At 44.1% G+C, this 27,984-nt stretch overlaps 1 protein-coding gene across 6 annotated transcripts in view; it reads right to left on the reverse strand.

Annotated features, from left to right (window-relative positions):
* The window catches only part of MRE11 (DNA repair and meiosis protein (Mre11)), a 154,643-nt gene that overhangs the window by 82,829 nt on the left and 43,830 nt on the right, over positions 1-27,984 (reverse strand). For all 6 annotated transcript variants that reach the window (XR_015543885.1, XM_087400837.1, XM_087400839.1 and 3 more), the window contains 12 exons: positions 26,179-26,336; positions 21,935-22,025; positions 21,725-21,844; positions 21,508-21,576; positions 21,279-21,370; positions 21,012-21,114; positions 20,793-20,900; positions 7,192-7,254; positions 7,015-7,086; positions 6,757-6,834; positions 6,566-6,628; positions 6,415-6,478 (listed from right to left, as the gene is read on the reverse strand). Coding sequence is in view for 5 of the 6 variants with exons in the window: in XM_087400837.1 (XP_087256963.1) it covers positions 6,415-6,478; positions 6,566-6,628; positions 6,757-6,834; positions 7,015-7,086; positions 7,192-7,254; positions 20,793-20,900; positions 21,012-21,114; positions 21,279-21,370; positions 21,508-21,576; positions 21,725-21,844; positions 21,935-22,025; positions 26,179-26,336 (1,081 nt within the window). In the remaining variant the exon portion in view is untranslated. The remainder of the gene's footprint in view (positions 1-6,414; positions 6,479-6,565; positions 6,629-6,756; positions 6,835-7,014; positions 7,087-7,191; positions 7,255-20,792; positions 20,901-21,011; positions 21,115-21,278; positions 21,371-21,507; positions 21,577-21,724; positions 21,845-21,934; positions 22,026-26,178; positions 26,337-27,984) is intronic.

Here is a 27,984-nt window from a genome sequence, read left to right on the forward strand (position 1 = left end):
AGGTGTATGGATTCGTGAATGGACAGAGAATAGCGGTTCTCCTAGACGATGGATGTAATTATGACTTAGTGAGTGATAGATTGGTAAAATTACTCCATCTTAAACAAGAACCTATGAAAAACACGTTGCTCTCAGGAGCATTCAGGAGACACAATGAAGACGACAAATCCATAGTACGGAATATTCCTTTTCATATACAAAAATATAGAGATTGAAGGGATTTTCTAGTAGCTCCTTTACAAGACGTTGACATGATTCTAGGTAAACCATGGCGGTATGATTTTAACCCTGCTATTGATTCTCATCCTCATCATTGTTGCTTTGTACATAAGGATCGTAGGGGATCGAGATGTGTATACAATCATTGATTACTCCTACCCAAGCGAAAAGATTGGTAAAAAGAGGGATAGATTAAAATCTTGTGTGTATACGGGATTCACGAGATCTTCATACCTCAAAAGAAGATCGGAAGAGAAATGAGTTCCTTAGAGCTTATGAGGATCAATTTTCAAGAGATGACTCATTCGAATTGCCTATGGAGAGAGAAGATGATCATGCCATAGACTTAGAGCCAAGAGCTTCTACTCCATGTAGAGCCCCATACAAGATGAACACGATAGAAATGGAGGAGGTAGAAAAACAAATTGAAGATCTATTGCAAAAAGGCCTAATTCGACCAAGCAGTTCTCCATTTGTAGCACTTATATTATTGGTCAAGAAAAGGATGGATCATATCGTATGTGTATAGATTACCGTGCTTTGAATAAACTTACGATTAAGAACCGGTATCCAATTCCAAGAGTGGATGATTTATTGGATATGCTTAAAGGTGCTAAAGTTTTTAGCAAATTGGATTTGAAATATGGTTATCATCAACTTCGGGTGAAAGCTAGGGATAAACATAAAACTGCTTTTCGCACTCTCACTGGACATTACAAATGACACAAGTAAGAGAGCTAGTCTTGTCCAGCCTTTGCCTATTCCGTCTAAAAGGTGGGAACACATTACAATGGATTTTGTGTCAGGTTTCCCCAAGGTTGGTCAGTTTGAGCAGATGTTCACTGTTATAGATAGGCTGAGTAAACACGCTCATTTTATTCCCTGTGAAAAAGAGTTCTCTGCTCCTAAAACAGCAAGGTTATTCATTAGGGAAATCTTTAGGTTACATGGGTTACCAAAATCTATTGTATCCGCCGATAATGGCCGTTTCATTAGCAACTTTTGGACAGCCCTATTAGATTGAGAGATTTACTTTCCATAAATTGGTTATCAAAGACTGTGCCTTTGGCATAGCTTCTCTTTTATTAGAGTCTCATGGAAAGGGTACCACACTCAAACTGATAGTCAGAGTTTAGTTATTAGCATTGACTCACCTGCTTTCTGGTGAACTCAAAAGTGAGTTCTTAGAGGAAGGGAATGCATGATGTACCTAGGAGCCCAGCATGGGTCAAGAGATAGCAAAGGGCCGGATGGCTAGCTTTAGCCGGGACTACTATATATAGAGTATGCTATATATAGAGCTTGATATATATATAGAGGGGGGGCTATTGATAGCATATGCTATTTATAGCAGGGTTTCCTCTATAAAGGTGGGGGGGCACTGCTATTACAGCTGAGTTCAGTTCAGTTCAGTTGAGCACTCCTCAACTGAAGGTCGCGAGCTTTGGACCTTGGCCGGCACTCTGACCATCTACATAGCGGATCATAGGTTGCGCATCGAAGGTCTTCTGGACGGGCCTAGGTGGTATGCGACGCCTGGATTAGATGTGGATCTATGGAGGGGTCGAGCTGTAGCCCACATGCTTGAGGGTGGACACGAGGATTGAGGTTTCCTGTGGAGTTTCTGGTTTGTGCTTGCACGTGATTCTGAGTGAGTTTGGTTCAAATCTCAGGTTAGTGACAGGGTGTGATCCTGTGGGGTCGTGTCATTCTAGTTCACCGATGCATCTTCAAAAGCTATGCATAATACAGTGTAAATGTACTACAGATTTGCCTCGAAATGTGAGTGTGGTTGTCGGGAGGAAGTAGCCCTTCATGAGGGAGAGTACAAGATTTAACAGGAAAATGTAATATTGTAGAACTGTGTGAAGAACAACCTTGTAAGAGAGGCTACTCCGCAAATGGGGCTGCTGCAGAGGGAGCAGAAGGGGCTGCTGCTGCTACGGAAGGAGTAGGAGCTGCCGTAGAAGGGCTGTTGTTGCAGAGGGAGCAGAAGGGACTGCTGTTGCTCCAAAAGGAGCACAAGGAGCTAGGCTGCTGCAGAGGGAGCAGAAGGGGCTGCTGTTCCTGCACAAGGATCTGCTCCAGGACTGCGTGGAAAGGAACTGCAGAGACAAGAGGATGGAGAGCATGAACGGGGCTCTCTTTTATAGATGTAGGAGAGGCCACCTTCAAACGTCATGGAGGGCTGGCTCCCTCATAAATTGGCATGGAGGGCTAGCTCCCTCGTAAATTGGTGGGATGCATGGGGACTTGAGTTCCTACAGTGACAAGTGGTCATGCATGGCCCATGTGCACTGTGCTACTTCATCAGCTGCCATGTGTTCCATGCCACATCATGATTGCCACCTCTCAGCTTGCTACATCAGCATGCCACATCAGCATGCCATGTGTCATGCTAAATAAGGTTATTTTAACCTCTTTTTATTTGCTTGACTAAATATTCAGTTTGGGGAGTGTAGAAAACTCCCACATCAGGAAATTGCAATGATCAATACTATTCCAATATTACTTCTGTTTTAACCCTTAGGTTTTTGGCAATTAGCTCTATTCGAAGGGCTAATCCAGGGTTAGCTTGAGTTTGGTTGGCCTTATCACATAAACTATTAGGCCTATTAGTTTGTCGTCTTGTCTTGTATGTCTTGTCACCCGCTCACTACACGAGGCTGCCATTCACGCTTTTCCCCACACCACCCGCTCCACCCGCCCACCACCCCCTCGAACCATACCCTGTAATAGTTGGTACGATGATGAGTGTAAGGCCTTATGCCGTCAACTCAGATTCGAAACCAAAAACAGTCTTCCGAGCGCACCAGATACGCTATGTGAATACCGTAGACTGGTACGGAGGAAGAAACTAGACTTCGTTCATCGAAACGAGGAGGAGCTACTGAACATTTTGTTTAGTAACAACTCTAAGGACTTATGGCCGAGATTTCTAGAAGGACGGTCCCCTCAACCACTCACTGACACCCAGATCTGGTTTGATTATGCATGCACACTTTATGACATCCCAAATCAGCCAGTCCCTAGCCTCTCACACATGCCTCATCCCACATCCTGCACCCTCTTCACTAGAGGAGGGATAAAGGATGCTGTAATGAAACTTCATAATGGCCGAGCGAAGGATCATGAGGGACTATGCACTGACTTCATTGCATATGGGATTAACCTCCTAGCCCTGATCTTGGAAAAGCTTTTTAATGAAGCGGTTTGTTTGGGATTTCCACACACTTGGACCCTTAACACCATCTCACCCATCCACAAGGCAGGGGATCCCACCAGCCCGAAGAACTACAGGACCATTATGATTGGGCATGTCATGTCCAAGATTTATGCATCAGTACTTGACTCCAAGGTTAGCAGACTTTCAGAGTGTCGAGGACTCAGAGCAGCAGGACAGGCGGATTCCAGCGTGATCATGGAACCATGGACCACATTCTGACGCTCAGATGTATCATCGAGGAGGCGAGGTCACGGAAGCGGAGGGTTTATTGTTGCTTTGTGGATTTTCGCAAGGCATTTGACACAGTCTCAAGAGTCCGCCTCATACCACGCCTACAGGACTTGGGTTATGACCAGGAGATCATTTGGGCTATCGTGGCACTTTACGAGAGAGTTTCTGGCAGAGTTCGGGTAGGATCCGGGTGGACAGACGAGATCATGAGTACCATCGGGGTCAAACAAGGGTGTCCTTTGTCGCCTACCTTGTTTGGCCTCTACATTGACAAGCTTGAGACAGTGATGCAGACACAGGGGGGTGTAGGTTGCTCTCTTGCGGGCACACTGATCCAGATTTTGCTCTATGCAGATGACGTGGCTCTCTTGTCTTCCTCAGCAGAGGGGCTTCAGAGACACCTAGATGCACTACAGTCCTTTTGTGAGTCTCATGATTTGAAGGTCAACCTGGGTAAAACCAAGGTCATGATCTTCAATACATCTTGAGCCATCATGCATCAGGAGCAATTCACATTTACGGGGTCATCTGTTGAGATAGTTTCATCATACACTTATCTTGGGGTTATCTTCTCCGGATCGAGCTTCACTATGAGACCCGCGATGCAGGCACGCTTGAGTAGAGGGTATGCCTCATTGGCTAGGCTAGAGAGGCAGTGCTTCCGCTCACACTTTCAGGATCCACGCACCAAGGGGTTGCTTTTTGACTCCTTGGCTCGCCCAACGGGGATGTACGGCAGTCCTTGTTGGAGGCCAGACTTATCGGATACAGAGTGGGTCCGTGTGGAGCGGCTACAGGTTCTCATGCTATCACGGATGATTCGTGGTAAGTCATCCATTCCTCACCAGATCATTCAGGTTGAGTTTGGGTCACCCTCTTTACAGCTAGATGCTGCATTTCAGGTCATCACATATCTGTACCGAGTTAGGGAATATGGGAATTATACTTCGGGGAGTAGCAAGCTACCATGGATAGCTCTATCCCCTTCTATGGCACTTGCAGTAGGAGGAGATCAGAGGTGCTGGTATGCACGTATAGAGAGATGATTTGAGCGACTGGGGCTCCACATGGATAGACTACCTCCCTTCCAATATAGCATGGATGCTCCGTTCTCTCCTCTCTTATCACACGAGGTCAACCAAGTTATCCGTGAGGATCTACTACAGCTACACACTTTTCGGACCTGGTTGGAACCGAGTGAACTCCCAGTGAAGCTTAGCTTCTACAGAGATCACTTCTTACATATCACAGCGAAGGGTTTCATTGACCCACCAGGATACACACAGATTCACCTACCCCACTCGATGAGGATCTCTCTTGGGCAGTTCCGGGTCTCTTCACACAGACTTCGCATCGAGAGCGGCAGAGCAGAGCGACTACCCAGGGAGCGGCGCATATGCAGACTATGTGACATACAGGAGGTTGAGACAGAGGAGCATTTCATCTTCAGGTGTCCTGTGTACTATGAGATCCAAGGACGTTTCCACTGCCTCTTCAGAGATAGTTATGGGATTTTAGCCCATTTCTCCTCCTACCCAAACCAGCGGTGTTTGGCAGGTTTCATTCATGAGGCACTTAGACACCGCGAGAGGATACTTCGAGCACGGAGACACAGACTTCTTCCTCGGTTGATCCCTCTCAGAGCTCTATCACGGAGTTCTTTCAGCTAGATCACATGGACCCCAACGAGACGAGGCCTCGACATGACCGTGACCCGGAGCCGGTGACTTGACAGATCGGACAGAGGGTCGACACACAAATCACACTTGGAGACATCCCCTCCTTGTTTAGAGTTGGAGCCCAACCGACGGGAGTCATAGTAGCCCTGGTTAGACGCAGAGCTACGACCAGGAGACGTGCCAGGACCGCACCTCTGAGTGGCCGACAGCACTCTATTGCCGACTTCATGCCTCCACTGCCTCATCCATCCTGATATCTTGCTATTGCTGGGGATGACAATGATATTGATGATGATGCTGAGATTGATATATAGTCGACCATCGACATGACTATGTTGTACTTAGGACTTAGGACTTAGTACTGCCATTCTGCATTTTTTGCGTTTTTTGCATTTTGTATTTTGCATTGGTATGGACGCTCGTTTAGTAGCTCCACTACCACAGCTCATTGTATCAGGATTTTCACAGTCTCATAGACCCATCAGTCTTCCGAAGACTTTAATAAAACTTTCTTTCTTTCTTTCTCTCATGTTCACAGGCCCACAGCCAAGGCTACTATAAACATTCTCTTTAATAGTTGGAGGGCCGGTACACATTCTATGCATTTGAATGGTCCCATGTTTGGGTACTCATGTGGGGTGTAGTTTTTGTGTTCTCATACGAAGATACATCTCAACTAATGCCCGTAACCCCTTCAATGGATATCCACCCTCAAATGTTAGACCCTAGTCAATTAGTACCTAACTGATATGGAGGAAAACATATGCATTCTTTTGGCAAACATCCTAATTTAATGAACTTGAAATTTCAAAAAAATAAGATATACAAGAAACGAATTACCAAGCAAGTGGATATGTGTTTTGTGAAAAGAAGTGACACTTTCCTACATCAGTAAATGCCAGCTCCACATTTTACATTCCCTACATTGTGATATGACATGAACACCAATGAATCTAAACTGGCAACCCCACATTTTACACTCCCTATGTTGCTTCAGTCTAGGGGTTACATGTCAATTATCACAGCAAATTCTGGAGCAAAGAAGAGACACATGATTACCAGACATTGCCTGTCTTCTCTTTGTTGCCTTTGTAAAAATCAATATATCATGCGGGTTGGCAACCTGACAATCGAACAACAGCTATATATTCAAAAACTTAAAATAAATTGCCAGAAAGTCGTGGAGAAAAGCACAAAAAAACAATCCAACCTTGCCTACGAACTTTTGACCAAAGCGCTGGGGGTTGATTGTTGTGTATCCAGTGTAGTCTACCTAAGTGAGAAAAAGACAAGTATGCAATCCAGACCACGCCATCAACAATATCAATAAACCACAGTTTTAATCTCAAATTGCAATCATCACAAACAGTGGGAATTCAATGAAGTACCAAGGGACCTAACCTTTATGCGAACCAACGGGAGCTTCAATTCAGGACGAACAATCACCTTGCCACTTGCGTGATTTATTAAATCTTGCACCTAGAATGACCTCCAAGGAAACGTGTTTGTTAAAGTCTTAAGTTTTCCAAGCTGACAGACACAATTGAAGCTATCAAGGTCACTTCCTATTTGCAGAATATTTCAAATTATGCAGTTAAGTATCTGTATGTAGGGTGTGATTACTCAAAAATATAGCAGCTTTGAGACTCAGTAGCATACTAGCTTGCTTAGATATTCAAGAACAGCTTCTGGATCGTTTGGATCAAGGTCAGGCTCATCCTTTAGCGAAACCTTGCGCAGTAAACCCCAGGAAAAAAGCTTACAATTTCAGAAAATTATGCTTGAATGTCATCATCCTGCATCTCAAATGAAGTGCAGGCAGAAAGTTTAACTCACTTCTGCAAACTCAAAAGACCTTACAGACTGCAACGGTATTTTTGTTGGCCGATATTGATTTCCCTGCATCAAATGTCAATCAGAGAACAGATATTATTTAACCATGGACTACATATACTTTGTCCAAAGCTCATCTAAATATGAAATTCATATTTCATTCGTGTTTAAAAATTCCAATCCAAAATAGTGTACCAAACTGTTGGCCCTCTTCATAAACATAAATTTTGGCAATGCTACACTATCAAATCCACACTGCTCCCTCCCTCCCCGTACTGCCCCTCACCACTGTCACCCTCATCAACACAAGATCCTCCCTCAGTCTTGCACCAGCACTTTCTTTAGTGATTTCAAGCAGCTAAGTGTATTTTGGGAGACTCAATTAATGCTCACCTTTGCAACACACCACAGGTGCTCACTCGGGGAATGGTCGCCTGGCTCACAAAGGGAAACAAGGCCTTCCAATTTGAGGCTAAAGAAAACTGCCCTGCCTACATATTGAGAGAGGGCTCGGTGATGTGGTACATGTTTATGATGAGGGCATAGCCATCATCAAGAATTTTCAATCCAAATCAACAGACTCTCAGTCTTAAACTGATGTATGGTGGGTATGCTTCTGTTTTTAGACTACATCGAGGTACTCTAAATAACTGGAGTTGGCTTTTGCACACCTTGGGAGCTGCCATGTGCCCTCCCTAAGTGGATGTATTAGCTGGGTCTTGCTGTCCCATAGACCTGTTAGTCTCCCATGGAAATTTGTAGACTTTCTTTCCTTTCTTTTCTTTCTTTCTCACTTATCCATGGGAGACAATGTCCAGCATCTAGATATTCCATACATCCTACATGCAATTTGAGAGCACAGTCAAACAGATGTCAAAGGATCATGCATGGTTTTACAAGGCTTGACTTGCAAGCACTTCCTATACTCTCACCTGTTGAGGGATCTGTGAGGCTGAGCACAGGGCAGCCTTCACCGCTACAGTAAAGTGTGTTTGGCTTCGACAGTTACTTACAGATCTTGGTATTTGCCAGACATCCTCCACTATTGTCTACACTGACAGCCAGAGTGCTTTGGCCATTGCACGTAACCCAGTGTTTCATGCGCGTACCAAGCATATTGAGGTTCACTATCATTATGTTCGACAGCGGTTGTCAACAGGAGACATAGAGTTGTCCTGTCTTCCCACAGAGGACAACATCGCAGATATGTTTACAAAGGCACTTCCTTGTCCCAAGTTCGAAGTCTTCCGACAAGCTTTACACTTGGTTCCCTTTGTTACATGATCTGACATTCCTTGTACATTCATAGGTGGCTATATCCTTTTGGATGAACATGTGCCACCATGACCAGAAACTACCAGGTATTCTGAGACGTTTCCAGAGTACTTCAGCCCATCCCATGGAGGGGGGTTTGTAGGCCATCTTTTGGTGGTTCTAGTGATGCCCTATATGCCATGGTATGTGCCTTGTAGGCATAAGTGTAGGCACTTATAGTGTTAGTGCCTTCTATGCCACATAGGACACTTAGTCCTATGTGACACCTAGGACACTTAGTCCTAGGCCTAGATACAAGTACTTTGTACTTGTGTTTAGGAACCTTATCTAATATTTTTGACGTGACTTCTACATCGACTTCGTCCTGTACCTGCACTCTCTCTCTCTCTCTTCGTTTTGCATCTTCAATTATGCTTGTCCATCCTTATAGAGCTAGTAGATGACATTATATATATCTAGATGAATCCAAGAACATGCCCAAACTCATCCTCTAAAAATAAAAAATAGTGCAGTTTCAATCTAATGATAGTCACTCATAAGGTCAAAAACCATTAACTCTATCACGCATAGCAGGGACTAGCTACTATAACATCCCCACTAACGTCATCGACGCCCAATGCTTGGTGTAGACCATAGTATAAACATATGCTCTAGCCTCAAACATACAAATCCACACACCCACACATCCATTTATACAAAGTCTTCGTACTAAGTTTCTGTCGGCACTAAGTTTCTGTACTAATCCACGCACCCACACATCCATTTATACAAAGTCTTCGTACTAAGTTTTTGTTGGCACTCCGGAGGTGAAGGACAGACTGAACCATGACAAAGGCTAGAACTAAAGGACAAGGCTAATCAAAAAGGAGTCCAAAATCTCTTCATTCAAGCTATAACAGCTTGTGAAGACTAAACAATTTCATTTTAGTCTCTCCCAGAGAAACATCTAAATCTAGCCGATAGGACAACGCACCACGTAAGATAGAAAGAATTATCTCAATACCAGCAGGCCGCAACATGAACGAAAACTTCACAAGGTGAAATTTGCAAGTCTGTAATACGACAGAAGCATATTTCTAGATGAATCGAGGAACACGCCATCAGCGCCCAACAATGGTTGTAGACCATAGTATAAACATATGCTCTCACACAAACAAATAACACACCCACACATACTTGAGCATCCATTTATACAAAGTCTTCGTACTAAGTTTCTGTCGACACTCCGGAGGTGAAGGGCAGACTCAACCATGATGAAGGCTAGCACTAAAGGAGAAGGCTAATCAAAAAGTAGTCCAAAATCTCTTCATTCAAGCTACAACTTCTTGTGAAAACTAAACAATTTCATTTTAGTCTCTCCCAAACAAGCATCTGAATCTAGTAGATGACATTATTTATTTTATGGCCAAAATCCATTCTTTCCATGAGCAAGGTTACAAAATCCCAATGGATTCTATCAAAACCCTTTAATTGCATAATAAACACATCTTGGTTTGTATATTTAAATGCATGTGGAGTGATTTACAAATGCACACACTCCAAGAATTTCAAATTTCCAAGATGAAAACTATATTTCAACTATTGAACTTTATGCGTTTTGGAGGTGTTTACAACTTGGTACATATACCCAAGGCAAAGGAAAGATTGAGTCCCCCCCCCGCCACGAAAAAGACTTCTATTAAGTATGAAAGAAACACAAAGAGCAAAGCTCATGGTAGATATACATCATGCAAAGCATGAGAACTAAAAGGGCAAATAATCTTCTCATCCAAGAGAGCTGGAAACAATCCATGGTTGAGGCTAAAAGTGCCAGCTTAACCCTTCAGAGGACTTTGCGAAAAACGGGGAGCCACTCCACTGTCTAAAAAAAATAGTCCTCCTGGTAGAGACTGCCCAAGAAGACCCCTGCATCCTCACCCAAATGGTTGTCAAATGTGTAACATACCTATCCATATATTGGCCAATGTGTGTGAAGGGTGGACCTCGGAGCCATCTAAAGCCTCTGTGCATCTGGCTTCCAAATATGCCACGCTGAAATGCTCGCTAGAATCTTCCTGTAAGTATCCATCGATTCACATGCCGGTCTGTAAGTAGAGTCATGAACATCATCCAAAGAGCATGACTCGGCTATATGTTGTTGAACCGAAAGAGCCCAAGAAGAGTCATGTCTCTCAAAAAACACATGAGGCCCTGACAGAGAGAACCAAGCCACTAAGCCTCAGGTCATAAAGAATGAAGTAGGAACAAAAGTGCTCAATATACTAGCAATGCCCTTCCAGATGGTCCTTATCTATCTACAGTCCCATAAACAATGCTAAAAGGACTCCTCAAACAGAATGGCAACGAGGACAAATAGAGGCTGCTGCCAAAATGGACCTCCATATGTTCACTACAATCCCTCCATGGAAAGAAAGCCAAAAGGGAAAATCTCCCAATGGGTGAGCTTCGAACCTCTAAGACTGATCTGAAACTTCTTGGCATTACTAACCATGTAACAAAAGGTGTCTCAATGACATGCATCAATCCACTCACACTCCTTGGGGTCCCACTACAACACCTCATAGAGCCAAATCCTCCATGAAGCCAAGGGAATATGATCCGGGCTAGGGTCTAGGTACCATCTTGAAGCCAAAAAACACTACTCCACATGACCAATAACCTTGATAGGCTAAAAAGCAACATCGAAAAGGATATCATCTGTAGACTTAGACAACCTACCCCCAGAGTGAATATCAAGGACCAAGGCATCCCATCTAAACATCGTAGTTTCCTGACCACCACCTTGCACAGCAAGGCCTTGCACTTCAAGTCTGGATTAATGATATTAAGGCCCCCTTCCCAACATGGGGAGGATCCATGGTTCCCAAGCCACCTTGCTTTAGTGTCTACCAAACCATTTAGTCCACTCCATACAAAATTCCTTATAGCCTTTTGAACTAGGTGATACAATAGCACCAACAAGTGCAAAAAAACCAAGCCGTGCCCAACAATACCATGTTGACCACCACCACCTTGGAGGCAAGGTCAAGTTTGGCAGAGCTCTAATAAAGAAGTCTCTTCCTGATACTCTCCAACACGAGCAAATTGCTACGAAGGAGGGAGCAAAAAATCTAATTCGAACCCTAATCCATCGTGCCCTTGCAACTCAACCCGAGAATCACATGCCTAGCTCCAAGCCTCCCTAGGCTTTCCGAGCTAGTCCTATGCGCCTAAAGCACACGTCAAATACGGTCCATGCACATGACATATTCCCTCTTCTCTAAGAGCTCACTCCTGAGTTCTCCTTGAAGGTTAGTCAATGTCTCCCATGTAGAATCCTCCTCAACACGATCCTTCCACTTAATCTTGTATTCAGTAATCATCCTATTTCTGACTTGACGTTCACGAAATCCAAGAATAGTTTCATATACATGCAGTACCATGCAGTACAAAGGTAAAATCTTCAATCTCTATAAGTTCTTGGGGAGTTACTAACTGATCATCAGCACCCAATACTTCCTTTAGTCTACTGACATGGAAAACTAGACAAACTCTCACATTAGGAGGCAGTTCTAGTTCATATGCAGCTTGGCAAATTCTTCTTTTATTCCGAAATGGACCATAGTATCTAGGGAATAACTTCTTAACCTTACCAATGCTTAGGCTCTTAGATTCCTTGGGAACTTGTAAAAATCATCATTCTTTCCGAAAACTCTTGCAAAGAACAACGTCTATTATACCTTTGTAAGACTAGAATATATCCAATCATATAAATTTAGATTTTTTATTGTTCTAAAGTCCAAAAATAAATGAGAATTTTTAGCTGTTGGGGCTTTTGCACCCCCGTAAGTTAAATCGATGTAGTTGAACAACAGATCACCACTTGGACAAAAATTCAAAGAATTTGCATGTCCGCTAAGGTCATAGAAAAATATACCTTTGTAAGACTAGAATATATCCAAATAATGTCAATTAGAATAAAATATGTCCCAATCTTGGGCACTTCTAATAGAATCCTTGGCAAACTGCAACATTTCTTGCATATCTTACAAGAATGATCTGGCAGCGTCATCTTTAGTTCCCTTGAATTCTACCATTACCGGTGACATAGGTTGAAATCTGTACACAAGCATAAAAGGACTGAAACCTGTACTTATGCTTTGCATTTGTACCAAGCAAATTCAATCATGGGTAAATATTCTTCCCATGAAGACTATCTTGGTCGACTACTTCTGTCTGGCCATCAGACTATGCATGTTTAGATGAACCCAAACTAAGAGTGGTATCTAACTTTTCAACGACAAGTGTCCAAAATTCACTCGTAAACTTAGAATCCATATCACTAACTATGTTAGCAGGCAACCCATACAGACGAAATAATTGGTCAACAGACTGTTGAGCCGATTGACTTGCTATAACGATTGATCGAGTAGGTAAGAATCTAGCCATCTTTGTCAAACGGTCCACTATAACCCATACGACATCATGACCCTTGCGCATTCTTGGCAAACCCGTGATAAAATCCATGGAAATACTTTCCCATGTATTACTTGGGATTTCCCAATGGCTATAATAAACACGCGCTCCGAAGGCGCTCAGCCTTGGTGACTTGACAAATTAGGCAACCTACGACATGGTTTTGAATAAATTCATGCATTTTAGGCCAATAAAAAGTATGCTTCACCAGAGACAGTGTCCAGTGTACCCTTGGATGTCTTGCACTAGGTGCATCATGATACTCTCGGAGAATCTTGGATCTAAGATCTGACACATTGGGTAAGCAAATATTTTCATTTCGGAACAGCGATCCATTCCAAATCATCCACCACTGACCTCATTTTGCCTATATCCTAGGTGCCACAATCCCCAAGTCTTGGTCAATCATGGAGCTCCCATCCTGGACCTTTTGCCAATAGGGACTCAGATGACTATCAATCGCGCAATGCCCTCTCAAGGATTGAAACAAGTCACAAGATATCTCTCTAAATGGCATTGCATTTACCATTTTTTTGATACCGGATTTCAAAATCGAAATCTTGCATCATCTAGCCTTCCTCCCTCGCAAATCCGTCCCCTCACACACATACTTGATTGACTGATGATCAATCAATACACCAAATTTAGAACCATACAAGTCGTGTCTCTAAATCTTAAAAGCATACACCACTACGTAAAGTTGTTTTCTCCTATCGGCCAACGATATTGATTGTCATCGAGCATTTACTGTCAAAAGCAACTAGTCTACCCTCTTAAAATAATGCAGCCTCGATCGCATAATCACTCGCATCAACCTCCAAAACATAAGGCCGAGTAGGATCGGGCAACGCTAGGACGGGTGCTTCCTTGACACAAACTTTCAATGTGTCAAAAGCCTTGTTCAATTCTTCATTCCAAGTGATAGGTTGATTAGATCGATGACCACGACTTTTAATATGTTGGTCAAAGGGCCCGTGATTTTAAATAATCACGTACTAATTTCCTTAGAAAGAAAATAAATCCTAGAAAAGAATGCAGTTGTTTCACAGTCTGAGGTATCGGCCAATCCAAAACCTTTAGAATACGATCTAGATCAACGCTAACACCTTCCCAAGAAATCGTGTGTCCTAAGTAAATGATTGATTCTATCTTAGTAGAACTAAGACAATCCGAAGATTACTAAGGTGGTCCTCTAATGTCATACTGTAAACCAAGATATCATCCAAGAACACCACGACAAACCTGCCCAAATAATCTTGGAACAAGTCATTCATCATTTGTTGGAAAGTTGCGGAAGCATTGGTCAAACCACAAGGTAATACGTGAAACTCGTAATGACCATACCTAGTCCGAAAGGACGTCCTTTCTATATGTTTCACATAAATGCAAGGATCTGGTGATTTTAGTAAAATACTTCGCTCCTACCAATTTGTTGATCAAATCATCAGACCTAGGGAGAGGATACCTATTTTTCCTTGTCACTTTATTCAATCGTTTATAATCAACATACATTCTCCACGAACCATCTTTTTCTTCCTTAAAAGGACAAGGGCACCCTTGGACGGATGTAGCCCATCTTCAGGTAATCCTAAAGTTGTATAGTTAACTCTCAAGCCTTGCGCTGAGAATAAGCGAATAAGTGTGTAGTCAAACTCTCGGGGTGAGAGACAAGGCAAATCGTAGGAGAGCTGCAGCAAGAGAAGCTGGCAAAATCTGAGAGAAGGATTCCTAGCACTAGAAGTGGGAGTAGTGTCAGTAGGGCTGTGATGGAGTAGGTGGTGCGTTAAAGAAACCTACCAGGAATCCCTTTCTACTGGTTCGCAATCAAGATAGACTATATGGGGGCTCTAGACAAGGGAGATGTTTTAAGGCCACTGGCCTAGGCTTTTGGCTCCAAGAAAACTTCCAAAAGCTTCAAAAGCAAATTTCATTTTTTGGAAATGTGCTTTTTTTCCCCCACTTCTACTGTTTTGGAAAGCGTGGCTCCAGAAAAGCTCTCTCCTTTACCCATCCAAGAGGCCCATGCTTTTGGCAATTAAGCTCCCAACAGCATTTTTCAATATAGCAAGGTTCTAAAAAGCATCATTCAGAAAGCATGGCCAGCAAATTGCGCTACACCTTGGCTCTTCTCCCTGGCGCGCCAGCCCACGCAAGTCTCCTAGCCTAATCAAGTCCTTGCCAACAATTCCTCGGAACTCAGCAACCTCCCATCACTCCTATTCAGGGATGATTTCGCATCTAGGGTTCACCTTCTTCCCATAACAAACTAGACTTCTCTTTGCTGACCCCTATCAAAATTCTCAACAATTGCAAGCTATGGCTCTTCTTTCTTGGTGAATTCCCCTCTCTCGTTCAACCTTACTCACAACGAGGTGTTCTTGCACTACGTTCATGATCTTCTCTCTCCAATTATCACACGACCTCCCAAACTCCTAAATCTCGTACCTACAAGCAAAGGAGAGTGAGTGAATGCTACCTTCTCTTCCGCCCTTTTTGTCTGAGGGCAACCCCACCATGTTGAAATCACCTTCAATGGTCCACAAGTTTATAATAGGGTCCCAAGAGAGACGTTCCTTCAAGAAAAGAGCATGATCCACTCTATTGTTGGAGGCATAACGGTTGAGAAGAACAACCTTACATCCCATAATCAATAGCATGATCCAATATGCTCTAGAGGGTGTAATAATACCATGTCCAACCACAAGGGAAAGAAACTGAAATGCAGGTTTCTCCCCTAGTGCCCAGAGCAAGAGACCAAAAAGTAAGACCAGAAAGCAGCTTACCTAACTTTGCACAATCTCTATCATCCAGATTGTGTTCCTGAATAAAAAGAATGTCGATAGAAACCCCATTGACACCTAGATGAAGCTCATTACTAATCAGTTGCCTTCAGGAGAAAAGTGGTACACCACCGAGGCCCTTAATATTCTAGCTAACAATTCTCATCGGCAGGAGGAAGTAGGCTGGAAACCTTACCCGACCTAGTGGCAAAAACGACTCCCTCCAGAGTAGAAAGAACTCTTGGAGAAACGAAGAGGAGGGAAATCCACAAGGGAAAGAACCCGCACACCTATGGAAGATGACGCCCTGTCGATAGGAAACCAACAACCGCGTCACCAAAAGTAGAAGAAAGAGTTCCTCCGAGCCAAGCACAGTATCGGAGTGCATAAAATCCCTGCCTACAACCAAGAGCAGGAACCACACCCTCCCCTCAATCAATGAAGGGAGATTGGAGAACTAAAGTGAAAGGAAGCCGCTCGATGGAAGACAAGACCTGTAAAAGAATTTGAAGAAGATGCATCAATGGCCTTGTCCGAGGCTAGGTTAGAGGCATTGTTGGACACGACTTGAGCAAGCTTGTGGCAGCCCCGATCGGTGTAGGGTTAGAGGCAAGAAAAGTGCCGTCCTAATCTGCAAGTGACGGAGGAGCAACAAGTTTAACTGCAACCGAACGCTCCTATGGCAGGTGCAGGAAGCGCAACTGGTACCACTGTAGGAGGTACCAAAGGAACACACTATTGAGGATGAGAAGGGGCCACACCAGAAGATTTATTGGGCCTTTGCCTCTTCTTTGGGCAATCTCTAATGAAATTCCCAAAGGTTCGACATTGATCCTGCATGCCCGTGACCTCAAAAAGAGAGCCATCAAAATGTTGGAACATGATGTGGTAATCAGAGGGTTTGAAACAATGATCCTAACTCTAGCAACCCCATCTGATGTGATCGCATCTACTGCAGACGAGGGTAAACTAGGGAGGAGGGGGATCTCAATGACTAGTCCGCCAATCCTGGCTAGGAGTCGTGGGACAGACCTAGAAATCTGATGAAGATTGAAGTAATCTGCCCATCCTCCTCCACAGGATCGAATCCTAAAGAGAAGGGCTTGAAGAAGATCTTCCTAAACTGAGCACTAATGGGCTAGCCTTGAGCATTATGCTCAAGGCTCCAAGAGAGTCAAAGGCCACCTAAAAGAAATCTTGTCCCAAAAGTCGAATATCAAAAAGGCACAGGGTGAGGTCCGAAGGTAAGGCCACAAGCATCCAATCCCTCTATAATCTGCAAGGGTGGGACCCATGGATGCATGCAAAGAGGGTGGTGGAGGTCTCAAACTCCACATCACGTTCTCACAGCTTGTGGAACTAGATGGGTCATCATTCATTAATCGAGGGTGAACAGCCGATTCAAACTATTGCAAAATCCGTCCGTCGCTTGGAGAAGGTTGAAGTGGAGGCTAGGATAAGGGAGAGGGACTGAGAGAAAGAGGGAGGACTGGGAAGGAGAGAGGGGGCTGAGGGGATAGGAAACTAGCTGCAGGGGGAGGGGAGGGAGGAGAACAAGGTGTGGGAGATGGAGCAACAGATGCAGGAGGGGAGGGGCAGCTGCGGTGGTGGAAATGCAGTTACCAGGGGAAGAGGATAGGGGTGAAACAGCTCATGCAGCTAGGGTGGTGGAAAGCAGATGCCACTTGGAGAAGAGCAGCTACGGGGAGAAGAGGAGCTGGCGGGAAGGAGGGACAGCTGCAGGTGCAAAGCAGCAGCTACGGGGGAGGAGAAGACCTAGCGGGAAGGGAGGAGACCTGGCGGGAAGAAGCGGAGCTGGCGGCGAGCAAAACAGACTAGAGGTGGAGGGCAACAGCCTGTGAGAGGGGGAGGGAGGTAGGCAGGGCAGCTAGGAGAACGAATATGGTGGCTAGGAGGGCAAGGAAGCACGACGGGGAGGAGCTGCTGCTGTATATGGTCAACATTGAAAGATTGAGTTTTGTGTCTGGCTCATCTTACAATTGTATGAACGCAGCAGCACAGTTCTTTTATTTTTTTGGGTGGAGGAGATAAGTGTAGAAACACGTGGGATAGAATAGATGCATCTTGGAAGAGGAGTGAGAGCACAAGATGTATTGTTCTCTCTTGATTGTGAGTGAGGTGACTCTCTTCTAGGAATAAGGAGAAGGTTTCCTAGATCAAAGGCACCTTCCCTACATCAGTGGCAATCAGCCCCTACATCAATGGGACTGGCCTAAATCAAAGGAACCTCCCATGTGGGGGCCTTTGGCTTACATCATCACTTAGGTCACACACTAGACATATCATAGCACTAGATGTGCCTCTACAATACACACACTCTTTTTTTTAAAAAGTGAAATCTTTTATTTCTGCGTGGGAAACCTCAAAAAGAGGTGAAAACCCACCAATAAGTACAAAGATAAATTTACAAGTAATATCTCAAAGAAAAAAACTCATGAGGCAACAAAGTAAAAATTTACATATCAGTTGGAGGAGAATCCAACAGAACATCATCCACTTTCAAATTATTGACTTGTAAAAAGTGATGGAACGGAGTGACATCCCCATCAATAAAACAAAGTTGTTTTTTTCCCTTGTGATTCTTCTTAATGTAAGCTGGAAGCCGAAACTTCTAAACCACAGGATCAAAAACCTATTGCAACCAAGGATGAAAAGATTCCAGGGAAAAAGGAACAACAGTATCCGAGACTGGCATATCAACAAGCTTCTCAGGGGAAGGAACATGAAACTCCAGAGAAATATCTGCATTCGGAATACTAGTATCTGGAGCTGAAGGAGACTTTTCTTCCACATCTTGCATAACAGCAACATTTTGCATCAGTGAAGATGAATCTAACAGAACAACTTCAGGCATCGAAGTAGCAATAGGAACCAGATCACAAGAAACCTAACAATCTGACACTATAGGGAGTGGATCCGGAACTGACAAAACAGCAAAAGGATTAGAATCCTTAACCAACATAGCATCTTGAACTTTCCTCCAGACTTTAGAACGCTTGAAAAAATGCCGGATTTCTTGTGTGCTGGAGGTAGAAAGAGGAACCGGTACAGAAGGAGCAGAAGTCTGCAGAGCAGGAGCTGGAGAAGAAGACGATGGGCATGCTCTAGCGAAATGGCCTAACTCGCGACATTTATAGCAAGCATTAGGAAAGGAGGCAAAGCGAAGAGGAATCCGGAGAGGATGAGGCAATCCAAAGTCCACGACCAGACATGAAGGTATAAGCTGTTCCATATCCCAAAGAACACATACCCGAATATCTCTACTTGTGACCAAGAAGTCCTGCTTTGGAATGAAGAGAACACGGCCTAGCAGGGCTGCAAGAGAAGGAACATGCTGAAGAAGCGAGACCAGCAAATCTTTGAGGGTAACCCAAACAGGACAAAAGTGGAGGAGGGAGCGGGCTGGATCAAAAAGAGGAGCCCAAGGCATAACAACTGCAAAGTGACCTGCTCCATGAACTCCACCCAAAGTAAGCAAGTGGAAGACTGTGTCCGCAGAGGTACAATGAGCAAAATAGAATGCCTTGCCCATGAACACAAAAGAAGTAATCTTCCGGACACCCACTGCAGCGGAGGACCAAGCTTGCAAAGAAGCCACCGTCATAACTCTTCCCATAAAATAAAGGCAAACACCAAGTTGTTGTTCCTGGCGAACACTCTGAAGGAAAGGTTCAGGGGAAAGAATCTTCGTAAGGAAAATCCAGCAGCAGAAAGCGAGGTCACCGAATCAGCACATAGTTGACGAAGCAAATCATGTTGAAATGAAGAAGAGGGGAAGGCGGAAGAATCTAATTTGGCAGCCTTCACCCCTTCCAAAAGTAACGAGGAAAGGGAATCCCTTTTCTTCTTCCGAGCATAATGAAAAGTAGGAGATGAAGGGCTGGAAAAGGAAGGAGAAGAAAAGGAAATAGGCACAGAGAACAGAGAGGGGATAGGGGTAGAGGGAATGGAGGCAGGAAGGGGCTGAGCAGAGGAGCAAACAGCCGAAGCAGAGACAAAAGGATGTACGGACTGCAGGGGCTGCACATAGGGCACCTGAAATGGAAGAGTCGACTGCAGAGATGGTATGGACAGCAGAAGGCCGGGAGCAGAGGAGGGCTGGAGCAGCACTGGTTGCTGTGGCGGATGCTGTACAGAAGATGGCAGGACAGGTACAGATGCAGACGGGACAGGTATAGAGGCTGTACGGGAGAAAACGGGAGCTGTACGGCGGGCAGAATGTGTACGGATTGAAGAGGAGGCTGTACGAACAGGTACGGGGAGGGATCAGAGGAAAGATGATGAGGTACAGGGGGGGACAAGGGTACGGGCAGGGAGGAGGGAGCAAGAGAGCTCTCCATCTCCATCACCTCTCTCTCTCTCTCTCGCTCTCTCTCTCTCTCTCACACACACACACACTACACACACACACACACACACACTCACATGTGACTCCCCTAGATGCACACATGCACCTTAGAGCAAGCCCTTGACCATACTTATCCCAACAATAAGGAGGTGGGAGGGGGGGGGAGGGGGGGGATTGTTTTGAGGGCTAAGCTGCCACGGTCCCAATGCACTTGTTGATGCTTGCATGGCTCATTTATGCCTTTTATTATCATATTTCCTTCGGCAAAGCATGTGTTCACATTTAGTTGGGCAAGCGGACATTTGTGTATTTCATTCTAGAATTATTTTTCTTTATTGTCAATATGGGTGCTCTTACCACGAGCTTTGGTTCTATGAGTATCACTGATAAGTTGGATTACCAATGGGGACTTCATGCTCAAAACTCTCCCCATGGCAAGCATATGATGCTTCAGGCACACTAATGTACATTTGTCACCTCCACAATCGTATTACCATGGTCAGCAGATTGAACATTTTTGTCTTGAGTGTCCACATTCTTGTCTCCAATATACTCTCTAAATATTGCAATAATGCCTCATCCTAGAACTGTTCAGGAGAGATCATGCATCTTCGGGTCTGTCTTAAAGACTCCCCAAGCGCACATATTTTATCATTCACATTTCTAAGAGATGAACTAATGTATATAAAGCAATTAGCTAGCTAAATCTGAATAAAAGTATGCACCTTAATCTCCAAAAGAAGAACATGCTTTGGTTTTGCTTCCCCATCAATTAACGAGGTGGCTACAGAAGATCCTGGTTGTGTTATATGAAAACCCATACCAGCTACCTCCTACACAGCAGAGACAATAACTTGTTAACCTCCAGCTTGCTGAAATACTTGAATGAGTAATTATCAACCCAGTGCAAGAAAAGAAATTGCAGAGACAAAACTCCTGCTGACCTCTGGATCAACTAAGCATTCATGTTCATGACCCCAAATCACGAAGTCCAGAAACCGGGGCAAAAACTGCTCATTGATGGCATTTTTTGGATTTGTTTTGATCCTGACATCAAACGTAGAACAATGAAAATGAGTACTGAATGACATGTCTTGTGGTCCATTACAGAAATCTTATAATGCTGGGAAGAGCATGTAGCCAAGCCAAATTATCATCAAGATTCAACAAAAGAGGCAACACACAGTGCAAGGTGCAAGATTCAGACCAACCTGTTTTGGTGAAGAACTAATATATTAAACCAGTCTGATATAGAAGAGCCCTCTTGAATTTCAGGGCGAATCCACCGCACAGCATGAGGAGTCTGTACATAAGAAAGAATTCCCATTACAAAGAAGAAGTGTTACACATGGGAACTTGAAAGAAACTGTTCTCAAAGTACAGAACATCTCGACAAATCCAGCTACATCGTCAGGGAACGCATCGTCAGGAAACTTCAACCTGAAACATACGATTCAGGCGCTCATCACGAATATTTCCAAAACCATAAAGAGCCACCTTCGTTGAACCCTTCACAAATTCTTCACATATCAGTACGTAGGTAACCTTTTCATCCATTCAACTGAAATTTTGCAGGATAGAGTGCATATACAGTAAGCATCAATTTAGACCACCAATATATAAAATCGTAAACTTGCAGCCCATCTACTTTTCTCACTTTCTGGATTAGAATGGGATGCAAAGTGATCTGCCCTACACCAGAACCTCCTAGTAGCATCTTTCCAAAGTAGTTCACAAGGTTACAAGCAGAAAGAATGTCAATAGCAGAAAGATTATCCTGCACGAAAGTACAAACATGTCAGGCCAGGGGCTCTGCATGCTTTCATCTAACAATTCTGGACATTATTCACTACACAATCAAACATACCACCCCTGCTGGATCATCATGGTTGCCATGAATAGTGAAGACTGGCAAGCCTACATTAAAATGTGGATCCTCATAGTTGACATGCCCAAACCTACAAACAAGTATGAGGTATATCAAAAAACATTCAAAAAGAAGCATAGACAAGCTCATAGACATTTACAACAATGCAGGTGTACTTGCAGCTCCAAATACAAATAGAAGCTTCTTAACCACATAACAAGCTTGTCTAGACAGATATCTCTTATTGGTACTAGTTTAAGCCTGAAAAGCTGCTAATAGTGAAACTTGCACATGCAAGCCATGGCAACAAAGCTGTTATTGAGGCAAGCCATATAGGGCAATCGAAGAACTTCCCCTTCTCCAAGAAGCTTGAAACTGAAAAGGTGGATCGTCAGTGAGCCTGGCAGATGGGTACTTCAAATAGTAATCTGACACTCTCAATGCTGAAAGGCCAGGCAGCAAAAGTTACTTATTACAGGAAGCCAATAAAAAAGTCTCCCATTCTACCAGAACAACAGTCTAGCTCCACCCTCTTGCAACCAAGGAGCAGTGCAAATTGAGCAGCACAGCCATTTGAAACGTGAAGCGTATTTTCTTGTGCAAGACACATTCTAGAAGGACATGACAAAATTGTTGAGTTCCTCTGACAAAATTGATGTTCGCATAGCATTGTCGTAAGAATGCTATGCGAACATCCATTACCTAGGTCATTAAAACTTCAAAGTGATACCTTGACCAACCTCATGGTGCTACACACACTACTAGCAGCAGCCTTTAAGGTTTCTTTCATGCCACATTCTGATGCTATTTAGTGGGTCCCATAGGCCATGTTCAGGCTCTAGCATACATTGACACAATCATCATCCGGGCAAAAGCAGGTGATGACACATTTCTTCTTCACAAGACACGACCCAATGCTGATTGGATGGCATAGAGGGCATAGGGCATGAGCCCTTCCACTAGATGTGCCATACCACAAGGAGGTTGAGGTATTCTTTGTCCCCTTTACCTTAAACCTCTTGAGCGTTTGTAATGTTCTCTTTAGCATTTTGAGGTTTGAATATTGATTTGTGAATTCATCCATTTGTCATGAGAATTGCATCAATGATGAAGTGTGTAATTTCTACAAATGTTCCCTTTTCATCTCCCATTCCCATTCCAAGAGGGGCTGAAATTCCAATCAACGTTCCCATTCCAGGAATGCAAATAAGTCATGGCTCATACATAGCAGGATCCCCTTCATGGGCCATGTTGGGAAAAGTGACGACCAATGGAGTCAGTTCACTATATTACCCTTGGGTAATTTTGAGTTGGACTAATTAGACTGGTCAATAGACCTTAGGTCCTCAGTTAGGACCCTCCATGATGTTATGTCATGGACACAAATTGGAGATTTTTAACGGGCCACATGATATGTCAAGCCCCCACATATATTCATCATGGATGAAGGAGATGGTCACATGGCATCAATCAACTGGTCTTTCTCGAGTGGTCTTGCCACATGTCACACAGGCATGCACTCACCATGTCACTCGCTCTAGGACAACCAATCAGATGCACGTATTGCGTCTATGGCATATGTTTCATGCATTTTGATTAGGCAGACTATGTCAATGTGCCACATAGGATGGGGATGAAGCCTTGGCTTTTGTTAGGAGCCACCAAGAGGCTTCTAAGGAAGCTTCTCCCTCTCACCTCCTTAGCTAGGGTTTGCTCATTGCGTGTTTGCAAGAAGGTGCTGCATTTTCAACTTAGTGCATCCGTTGTAGCTAGTGATTCATATCCATTTGTAGCAATTCCTTGTGTGTGCATTCTACTTCTTTGTTCGTGGAAGGGCATGAAAGTCTAGTGGATCTCCCCTATTCTTTCATGGTATCAAATCGTGGTATCGAAATTGTCCCAGGAGTCTAGAAAACTGTTGAGAAGATGCCGCCACTTTGCTTCCATTTGTAAGAACTGGCCGATATGGCCAAACACGAATCCTATGGACCTGACGGGCTGCTCCTACTTATCCTTGCACCTGTGCATTAGCACTATACAATGTCATGTTGGAGATATCATAGTCAAAGAGCGTGTTGGTGTGAAGTGTTGGTGTGCAGTACTAGGTGATCTAGTACTAGTCTATGTGTGTGTGTCTTGTGTGAGTGCCACGTGTGATCATGGGACTTATCCCACATGCACTAGGTGCTAGTGTGTGAGTGAGTAGCCTATATAAGGCTTGTACTTCACTCGTCATGTCATACTTAAAGCCTTTCTTCATGTCTTCATTTGAGCATTATTTCCTCACACCCTAACTCTCTCTCTCTATCTCCCTTCACTGTGTTTCTAACATGGTATCAAAGCAGGTTAATCCTGCCATGTCATCATCTTCTCCAACAAACCCTAAACCCTGACTCTGCTCAGCCGCCACTCCTATGCAGCCTGCTCATTTCCACCTCTAGCAGCCTCCTTCCCTCAGCCGTTTGCTTCCATTTCTGCCTGTCCACAGCCCACCTTCATTGCCGCCTTCATACGAGACCTTTTAGAGCTTTGGGCACTGCTTCACAGCCTTTATAGCTTGCTGGTCAGCAGTTCTTGCAAGAGGCGCCTGCATGTGTGGTTCCCCAAGGACGTTTTGGAGCTCTCCATCGCCGAAATCAGGGTTCTTGAGCTGCTGCTGCATAACCGCCTTCAACAGAGCTACTTTCGAGCTATTTCCAGCACTCCAGCACACCCACAGCAGCCGTTTTTCAGCTTGGTGACCTGCTACATCAATTTGGAGCTGCCTTGCTGAGCCGCTTTGCAGATTTCGGACCTTCTGTTGTGCTTTGGAACACCTACACACCTGCAGCATTTCGAGCAGTTATCTCGACCACAAGGGCTCCTTTCGTGGTTCAACTACATTTCGGAGCATATTCTTGCTGTGTTTTAATTAGGGTTGGTATTTGGAGCACCGCCAGCTACCTATCTTTGCCCTTGTTGCATACGTGGAGTCTACTTTTCCGTTTTGGAGTCCTAGACCAGCTGCCATACTTGTTGGTTCTTCATCTGCTGGTGCTGCAAATTTCTTACCTCAGTTTGCCCACATGGAACCTCATCCTCATGGTGAAGACCAATCAGCTTGGGATGACAAGAATGAGAAGGCACTGGCGCTTATTGGTTTGAGGCTGGCTAACAAACTACTTCATCATCTTGACCTCAACTACTTCAACCAAGGAGACACTGGACAAACTCGAGAATATATACGCCACATCTACTGGACCTGAGGAGCAAGCTTTATCTGCTATGTTACATGATCTATCCCTCTCTGAGGTGGTAGATGATGATCAGTGATGCTACGTGTTTGTGTTGAGTCAAATAAAGGTTATCAGCCTTGAGTTGTCCCTCTAAATTGAATGTATTTGGAGTCAATAAGAGGTACTCTGCCCTGGGTTGTCCCCCAAAAATGAATGTATTGTCTTCTACTTTGGTTGATGGTATTGACCACCCAATTCAAAGTAAGGGGGGATAACGAGTGATGGTTTGCCCTTGCCAGTCGCAAGCTGACTGAGAAGTCACTATCACACGAGAGGTGTTGGATAGTTGGACTTGCTCTTTGCAATATTGTGGTGGAGGGGGGATCGGTCTACTCTTTGCGTGTTGGGTCTCACACTCTTTGCTCTAAAGGGGGGTGTTGGAGATATCATAGTCAAAGAGTGTGTTGGTGTGAGAAGTGTTGGTGTGTAGTACTAGGTGCCACGTGTCATCATGGGACTTATCCCATATGCACTAGGTGCTAGTGTGTGAGTAGCCTATACAAGGCTTGTACTTCACTTGTCATGTCATACTTGATGAATGAATGAAAGCCTTTCCTCATGTCTTCATTTGAGCATTATTTCCTCACACCCTAACTCTCTCTCTCTATCTCCCTTCACCATGTTTCTAACATGTCATAGTCTGGCTGCTGCCTAGATGCTTCATGCCATGGCTTTCCCTCCTAGCAATGCAGCTCCCTAGACAATGATCCCTACCTTGCAAATTTGAGGCCTGCTTACCAGAACCAATTGAAAGAAATGACCTCACCTGCCTTGTCATTGGCCAGCTGTGTGATGCCCATAGACTTATTTGAGCCACAGTGAATATGCCTAATGCAATCTTAATTGGTAAACAAGATGACTGTAAACCATGCAAGTCATTTTGGAGCTTATTTCATCATATCTATAGGTTGCAAAGAGAAAAATTATACCGAAACCAATTTGCCGAACTCAGAACACCAAAGATCACACCTGGTGGGAAAGTTTATAGTTTGATCACTAACAACTTGAAACTGAACTGGTCGGTCATTAAGGCAGTAACGACGTAGGATCTCTAATGCTCGAACCAAAGTGGCACGCGAGGGTTTGTTTTCATGAAAGAGATCTCCACCCAGCAATAAGAAGTCCACCTGAAACGGAAACACACAAAATTCAGCCTAAGAAACTTTCTTTGTTGCTGCTTTTCAATGTAGACAATAAAGCATCAGGCATAAGCACCGATGTTTGAACTTTACCAATTGTCATTGAAACCTACAACAAGTAGCATTTAAGTCTCACACATCTATCCTTAGAACTCTTCTTTTTTTCAAAATTTAAAATCCTTTTCTTGGATACATGTCCCCTCTCCAACTTGGGAGAAAATATATATCTAGATGAACCCAAGAACATGCCCAAACTCGCTCTTAAGACAACACATAGCGCAGTTTCAATCTCATGATAGTCACTCATAAGGTTGAAAAACATAAACTCCATCACGCATATAGCTACTATGACATCCCCACCAACATCATCAAAGAAAGTTTATTAATATCTTCGAAAGACCAAAGGGTCTGTGAGACTGAAGACACCAGATATAATCAGCTGAATGGGTGGAGCCAAGCTGGCATCTACACCCAAGACAAATACAAACATAAACATAAACACTAGTACAAGGCGTCTCAGCCCATGGAGATGGCATCATTATGGTCGTCCTCCATATGTCCACCGGTGTCACATCCTCATAGGATCTAACCCTATCGAAACCATGGTCCACAACACCAAAATCATGTGCAAGCACCTCGCCACCCAACCATGCTGATCCAAACTCGATCAGCCCCACCAAGCCCACACTAGAGAGCCTAATGGAAACTGCCAGCCCTACAAGCCAAACCTCACCCTTGGCGCCTAGTGAACAGCTGCACTGGTGACCCATGTTCCCACAGATAGCACTCTAGCCAATCACTTGCCTGCCTATCCCTAGTGTGCACATGATAACCAGGCAGTTGAGAATGGATAACAGGGTCTTGGCAGCAGAGAGAGGCTCCCCAAGTGCTAAAACAAGTACTCAAATAAAATAACCGCGAAGGTGGACAGGGCTAACTTGTGTAAAGCACTGACTCTATCAGTACACATGATCCATTGTGGTCTCCTGGACGTTGCTCTGTGTTGAACAATTCCCACTATCACATCCATCGCATGTGTCCCTAGCCTGGTGAACATGGAGGAAAGAACCCCAAGCTTGATCGGTGCATCGACACACTAACAAGTTTCTCATATCTTTTGCTCCGAGCCTCAGTTATGTCGTCTCCTTGAGGCTTGCTAGTCCATGCTATCTGATTGAAAAAACTTATTGATCACACTCTGGGTGGAATCTCGACGCGCATTTGATCTCGTCTATGTGTCCTGAGTAGCTGGTCTCTGTGTCGTATGGTCTCATGAATAAAGGTCACCAAACATCCCTAATTCTGGAGGAGACAATAGGCTTAAGAGGGATCACAATCCATCTCTAAAAAGACAGTGGTGACGACCTTGGATCTGACAATACACATTGTCAGAAATCGACCAACAGAGGGTACGCACAACGGAAGACTGATAGACTAGCCTAGGAGCTCACACTCTGTGTGTGTGGCAGTGGAATCACAAATGTCTTTAACTTATGTGCATCACATAGATGTGCACACTCATCAATAGACAATAATCCAGCAAGATGTAGAAACCACCAAAAGAATATATTTCCATCCAAATCTATGGACACCATACAAAAGAGAAAGATTCAGAGTCCCACCAGAGTGTGGTCCT

This window comes from Dipteris shenzhenensis, chromosome 29 (genome assembly GCF_047967505.1).
Source record: "Dipteris shenzhenensis isolate YYH24624 ecotype China chromosome 29, Dip_SZ_1.0, whole genome shotgun sequence".
NCBI lineage: Eukaryota > Viridiplantae > Streptophyta > Polypodiopsida > Gleicheniales > Dipteridaceae > Dipteris > Dipteris shenzhenensis.